Source organism: Larus michahellis, chromosome 10 (genome assembly GCF_964199755.1).
Source record: "Larus michahellis chromosome 10, bLarMic1.1, whole genome shotgun sequence".
Classification (NCBI taxonomy): Eukaryota; Metazoa; Chordata; class Aves; order Charadriiformes; family Laridae; genus Larus; species Larus michahellis.
This window is the reverse complement of record NC_133905.1, coordinates 6,420,171-6,426,976: the sequence shown is the minus strand read 5'-3', so window position 1 is coordinate 6,426,976 and position 6,806 is coordinate 6,420,171. Positions and strand designations below refer to the sequence as shown.

Here is a 6,806-nt window from a genome sequence, read left to right as displayed (position 1 = left end):
TCAGGAGGCGTTCACTTATTCTTGACAGGGATGTTAAACTACTGGGGCTGTCCTTCTCATTTCCTCCTCTTAGAGAAAAATGTCAGATCTGCAAGGCCATTTGAATTCCTTAAAAACCGGGGACTTTGATGTGGCTGCTCTGGCTCGCAGCTTCCTACATCCTTCTCAAAAAAAAACTTTACATGATGAAGCCGTAAAGAGTAAATGGCAAACGCGTTGAGTTTTTGGCGACCTTTGCATTTGAAACACCTCCACAGGCCCTGGGTGACACTGCGCCATTTCACACGGCCACCCTCAGCCTTGGGTGCCCTGAGGGACACCCCGTGAGGAGGCCAGCTTTGACCGGATTTTATTCACTTAGCGAAAGCCAGGGAGGTCGGCGGGCAGCCCGGCCACCGCCAGACGACGGGCACCCGCCTCATCCTCTGACCCGCCGCCGATGGAACCCGAATTGACAGACACGGGCGCGCCTACAGGTAACGGCCGCCCGCCGTGACTGACCGATGGAGCCACGCCCCGCGCGCCGCCATTTTAAACGGCTCCCGCCCCTCCTCTCCCCCCCCCCTCCGTAGGTGCGGCCTCGTCCCCAGCCACCCTCGCCCAGGTGAGACCCGGCGGGGGCTTCAGCTTCCCGGGCTGAACGGCCCCGGTCCTCTGTAGCGAGCGGCTGGGACGTGGAGGGGCGGGAGGGCGGCCAGGCCCGCCCCGGCGGCGGCGGAGGGGCGGGGGAGCCGGGCCGGCGCTGTGGGACGCGGCGTCGGCGCTGTGATGGCGTAGGGAAATGGGTGTGCGGGGGTGCTGGTGCTTGAAACGTGGGCCTTGTGTCAAAAACCCTGTATGATCGATTTTCTATGTAAAAGTGAAAAGCTTGATTTTAAATATATTTTTTTCTTCTTAATTCTGCGAGTTGTGCGTAGAGGCTGTCTGTGCTGCTTCTCACATGGAAATGCCGGTAGTCTTGGTGTAGTCTATTAATGGCCTTTCTGCCCATTTATTATGTTAACTTGTATTTTGAGAAAATATATAGCAGTGTTGCAAACCTAGCTTGAAATATTTAATATGTGGAATTCATTTGTCTGGAAGATACTAAAACCCTTCATCAGTGATGAACTGCTTTCTCTGGTGTGTCCCAGCCTACCATAAATCAGCACTGGCTTTGGGCCTGTGATGGTGAGTTATATGTATTAATAGTCTTGGGTCTAAGCCTATATTCCCTGCCAAAAATAGCGTATTTGTGGTGTTTTTCAATGCAAATTAGTAGTAGGTGCAAATTCACTTTAATTTGCTTCACACTTTTGACTTCATAATAGAAAATCTTTAATAAACACAGCTTTTTCAACACTGGGAAAATACATATTTACCTAAGTTGTCCCCCTTAAGTCAAGGGGCTAACTATGACTACGAAGGCTTTTAGGAATGGGTGAGTCTGTCCATCCCTGCCTCCCTTGCGGTTAGGGTAGCACTTAGTATTAAGTATTTTAAAGAAGCATGAAGGTCTGTTTGCGTTTACTGTTTGTAAAATACTCTTGCTTGTAACTGACTAAGAACCAATTGTTTGAATCACAGTTTTACAGTGTATATTGTGTTAAATAAACACAAAGTATTATAGAAATGTTTGAATGTGAAACATTCTAGTTTGAAGAAAAAAACATACATAAGAAGATGTCATAGGATGGAGATGTTTTTGCAGGGTCCTGAGTGGTTTTTTGGAATGGAAGGATTAGAGGGCCCTTTGGACTGCTTCTACTTTACTTTCAGTGTAGGAAACATTGTGAAACTAATGATCAAAGTCAGTGCACAAATCAAGACCTCACAAGGTAAATCCTGATAGGAATCTGTTCTTACAAAGATAAGTATCTTTCACTGTCGTGTAACTTTGTAAACTGTGTTCTTGATGGTTTGTCATTGACTGACATTTTAAGCCTGTATTTCCAGTTGGACAGATACACTAAAGTACATGGTTCAGGGCAATAAAAAAAAGTTTGATCTGTGACTGAAAAATGAGAGAATTGCATGCTTCCTCCACCTGAATTTAAGAATTAATTAGTAGCAGAAGTTTTTTGTGTGATATAGGTGCGTGTCTTCATGGTGTTTTACCAGTGCACATACGTTCTTTCTGTGCTCAGAGCTCACAATACAGTGTGGAGATAAATTAGTGATGTCAAGCCAAAGCTAATAAGCACTGCTGAGAGGCAAAGTATATTAGCACAGTGTTGAACCCAAGCTAATATATCAACATGGCTTCCTCTCACCTTGCACTGTATGCAGAGCTGTTTGCATTTTCCTTCAAAACTGTGTGATGTGCCTACAGTGGACTGGCTCTTATGAAAGCCAAGTATACTTTGAGAAAAGAGTGAAGGAAATGAAGTATTACTTTCTATATCTTATGTGTAATTCTGACTACAGCAATGTCTGCAAATACTGTAGCTGTCCACCTTGCTAAGTAGCTTTAGCCTTTCCATCCCGAAAGATGGTATGGTAATGAAGATGAAACTTGGCCTCTACATACTAAACACTAAATGTTTGTTCCAAAATATACAGTAGGATTATAGTCAGCAGAAGACTTCTGACCAGAATATTAGTAGTAGTCTCTGAAAGAGATGAGTTATTTTTTTCAATCTCAGAACTTCATACTTTTCATACAGTGAATCCCTCACATTTATTTAGTCTTAATATTTTTCCCTGAGACGTAAGAAGGCATAACAGAACTGCAGAATAGATGAGGGTTTTGTTAGATGCGTGATACTTGGCAGATCTGGAACTTGTTTTTAAAGCAAAAATAAGTGAAAGGGCCTTGCTCCAAGGAAAAAGCAGTGTCTTCCTTCATATCTTTTTCACTTGAAAGTACTTGTAAATAAGAACTGGGGGATGGTGAAATCCTTAGTCCTCAAAGGACAAGTGCCTGACCATGGGAGTTACAGTAATACGCTCATTGTAAATATGTACTGTAGGAGGGCATGACTTCTGCCTCTCTCTCACTACTGGTCCTTCACATTTAGCTCAAAGTGAATCAAAATAGTAGGTCACTCTGGGATTAGTTCCATGGTGCCATTAATTCTCACTAAGACACGAATCATGCAATTTTGAGTAGTTTTGTTTGTTTACAGGCTGTAGATAACTGTGAAGTTAGGGCTGCAGACACAAAAGTGAATAAACAGATTTCCAAAACAATTGCTCTGTATGTAAAGTGAATATATTCAGAAGGAAGAAAAAATACACTTACTTTAGAAGTGTTTTCTTTAAAAGACATTTCTAAAATGTCTACTTCATAGTCTAGAATAGTTCAATATAACACTAATGTAGTAAGTCTTAAAAAAAAAAAATTGCGCCAACTAAAGAAGTAGGACATTTGTATAGGAAATGGTCTAAAATGCAGAATAATGCAACTGGTGGTTAGATGTGCAGTGGCACTATTAAAGTAATACAATCAAAATACTAATTACAGGTTTTGACAGGCCTGTTACAAATGCTATGGTTTCTAAATTTTGATTTCCTTATAATCAAAAAGTTTAAAATGAAGTAAAGTTCCTGGCTACAGCATGGGGTAAATTTCTAATATCTGATCCTTTTTCCATTTATTTCATTTACAGATAACCTCAAGATTTAAATTAATTGTTGCTGATTAAAATAATTTTGTTTAAACACTAACAGATTCATTACTTTTTCCTAAATGCATGATGATCTACTTTTTAAAATAGAATGCTGCTCTAATCCTTTAAATGTGTACATTGTTTAGGAACTCATGCATATTGTCACTGAATTTCTAGTTCATTCGCAATCTTGTGTATCTTTTTATAAAATGTTTCAAACTTTTTGTCACTTCCTGGTTGAGAGAGCTAAACCGTTCTTTATGAGAAGCTATACTTATATTCTTCTGGTCAGCATATTGGTTTTTTATCTGTTAAGAAAATGGTTTGAGGCTCAAAAAAAATTCCAGTAATTAAAAATAATTTAATTATTATAAGCGGTCTGTGTCTAAACTGAAACAATGAACATAAACAAAGATAGCAAATAAGTCTGGTGATATTGCACAGTCTGGTGAAAGGGCTTCTGTGAGTTGACGAGCACTTTCAGTTTTCACAGTGAAGGTGCATGTTGTCTCTTGTGACTGGTTCTGCCTGTCTTTGGAGACTGACAACTACCTCTTATGTTCAGGGTCCCTCTCTGTTGACTTCAGGTGAAATTGCAGACACTCAGCATGATCAGAGAGGGATGTGGGAGCCTTCCAGTATCAGTCCCTTCACTTTCTACTGTTCTGATTCTCCAACTGCAGATGTCTCTTAACTCCCATTGACTTTTGCAGCCCTCGGATAACTTAAGTGCTTGGTTTGAGACTTATACTAATCATCCTCAAAGAAGAATGCTGAATGTGAAAGAAGATAATTTGTCTCAGAAGTCTCTGCCAGATATCTCTAGATGGAGTGGTTTCTATTGCAGCTGTTTCATATGTTTCTCTTTTTCTGTATTAAATGTTAAGCTCCTCTTTAATGGAGTCTAATGTTTTTCAGTGGGCATTCAACAACAAAGAATAATAAAAAAAGTGTATTAAAGATGATTTTTCAAAAGCATGAGGAAGTCTTCATTGTTAAAAGTAAGAGCTGATGATAAAATTACTAGTTTTACTTGGAATACAAGGAAACACAGGCAGCCCTGAGTATTTGATGCATGAAGAGAACATTTTCCAAGACAGCATCAATATTAATATTTTTTTGATCTTAATTCTTCTGTGGTAGCGCTCTGATGCAGTTGATATACATTCTGTACTCATGAAAAGTAATTCATAATACTTTCATATCTTTTAAAATATAATTGGGGGTTCATTGTAAGATTTTTTCATGTCATATTCTATCTAAGATTTCCTGTTTTATTTCGTTGTTTGTTTTTTTTTTTTCAGTGTAGTCTGTGTCTTTACTGATTGAGAAGCTGAAATTTTTTTTTTTTTTGCCTATGAAAGCTGGAAAATGTTTAAAAATCACTATCAGGTAAAGCAAATAATTTTATTTTTTACTCTTACATTTCACCTGAGAGCTCAATTTAAATGGCATATTCTGGGGGGCAAAAAGTCCAGATGCAGAAATGTTTTGGAATGTTTCATTATTTAGTATTTTTATAGAAATGTTATGAAATAGTGGGTAGCTGCTCATCCTGTCAGGTCTAGAATGGACACCAACAAGGTGTTACCAATGTCTTTGTCTGGTGTGCCTTCCCTCATGGGCCAGGGAAGGCACACCGTCTGCATCCTCCCAGTCATGGAAGCAGGTCCAACTCTTAAGGTATAGTCAGAAAAAGGGGCTTGGCTTATTCTCTTGGTCCAGCAAAATTTTGTGACAAAACTAGTTGCCTCATTCACAAATCTTATTATCCCTTTTACTGTTTCCTGGCCTCCCTTTTCACCATGCTTTGCCTCCCTTTCTCTGCACCAGTCTCCTCCCAAGAAAGCAACCCACCTTTAACTACTTTTTCCTCACTGGTCCCAGATGTGCTGTATCTGTACCCAAAATTGGTATTTCTGATGCTGTTCCCTAGGCTATCTCAGCTTTATATGGTATTTCTGATACCGTTGCCTAGGTGCTCTTGGCTTTGCAGGACTGTGCTCCCAAAAGATGCCCCATACTCCCCTCCAGTTGATTGTGGAGTTTGACTCCCTTTTGCATAACTCCTCTTTTGCTACCCGTGAGATCCAGCCATCCTCCATGGCACTAAGTAACTTTTGTCAGCTTCTTATATCAGTGTTTGTTCAGCATTTCTCCTGTCATCTCCGGTAGTTTTCCATGTCCTGTTCAGTTAGTTTAACCTCAAATCAGGGCCTACTCAATAGCTGCAGTATTAACAAAATGTATTTGTAAATGTGGGAGGAAAAGCCACTTGTTTAAGATTTGCTGCAAACACATACAACTTGTCAGTTAAAAAAAAAAAAAGATTCTTAACTTTGAGCTTGATCCTGTAGTCAAGGATCCTTAAATATGTCAAATAAGTTTCAAATTGATAGTATGTCATATTTTTAACTTTTTAATCCGTTATAAATTTAAAATGTATTCTACAAGTGCAGTATATGGAATGCCGTTTTGAATCTCCGTAGAATTTAGTAAGTCTAATGACTGGGGTTAGCCATGTGACTGGAAGCTGCCAGGTGTAGGTGGGCAGAGGAAAATAAGTAACTCGTATACAGTGCAACATTGTTCTCTGAGAGCATAATCTGGGGAGCATTTATTTTGCTGGAAAGACTGCTCGTTCTGACTTGCATACAATTGTTTGAGCAGCTGAACATGAAGAGAATCAGGGAGTGCAGGCAACCAGGAATGAGAAGGGAGCAGCACAGTTTTAATGATTGATTAGGTAAACCATGCTGCTGAAAAAATGCTTATCAAACTATAGGCTGAGCACTTCAGATGTCCCAAAATGTGACATCAAATAGGAAAAATGCTGAAGCAAATAATTCCCTAAGCAGAGGTGATAAAGCCTATCTCCTCAAGAGCCTATGGTTAGATTCTTTGATGTCTAGTAGGGCACATGCTCTGCATAAGGAATTTTTCATCTGGCACGGGCATTCATAATCTTTTTCCAGTATTAATTCTCTGATGCCTCATGAAGGCCGCAGCAGCAGTACAGCCCTTACCTTTTTATGGTGATACAGTAGGATCAGATCTACTACAAGGCCACTTAAGTTGGCCCAGAAAAGATAGTAAATTTTTGTGAGTTTCCCACACTGTTTGGTTAAATCAGGCTGGAATTTGGTAACTGGTAGAAAAGTTACTGAGAAATGTCTTTGACATTCTCACAGACAGAGCTGAACATATTCACATATG

The 6,806-nt window shown here is 39.9% G+C and overlaps 1 protein-coding gene across 13 annotated transcripts in view; it reads left to right on the top strand.

Annotated features, from left to right (window-relative positions):
- The first annotated feature begins 377 nt into the window (after positions 1 to 377).
- Positions 378 to 6,806, top strand: part of CFAP20DC (CFAP20 domain containing) — a 99,901-nt gene continuing 93,472 nt past the window's right edge. For 9 of the 13 annotated variants that reach the window (XR_012589331.1, XR_012589329.1, XR_012589327.1 and 6 more), the window contains exons 1-2: positions 580 to 604; positions 4,178 to 4,982. Coding sequence is in view for 6 of the 13 variants with exons in the window: in XM_074602705.1 (XP_074458806.1) it covers positions 4,962 to 4,982 (21 nt within the window). In the remaining 7 variants the exon portion in view is untranslated. Of the gene's footprint in view, positions 477 to 544; positions 605 to 4,137; positions 4,983 to 6,806 lie in introns of those variants that run through there. The other 4 variants (XR_012589328.1, XM_074602707.1, XR_012589330.1 and 1 more) reach the window with 3 other exon arrangements.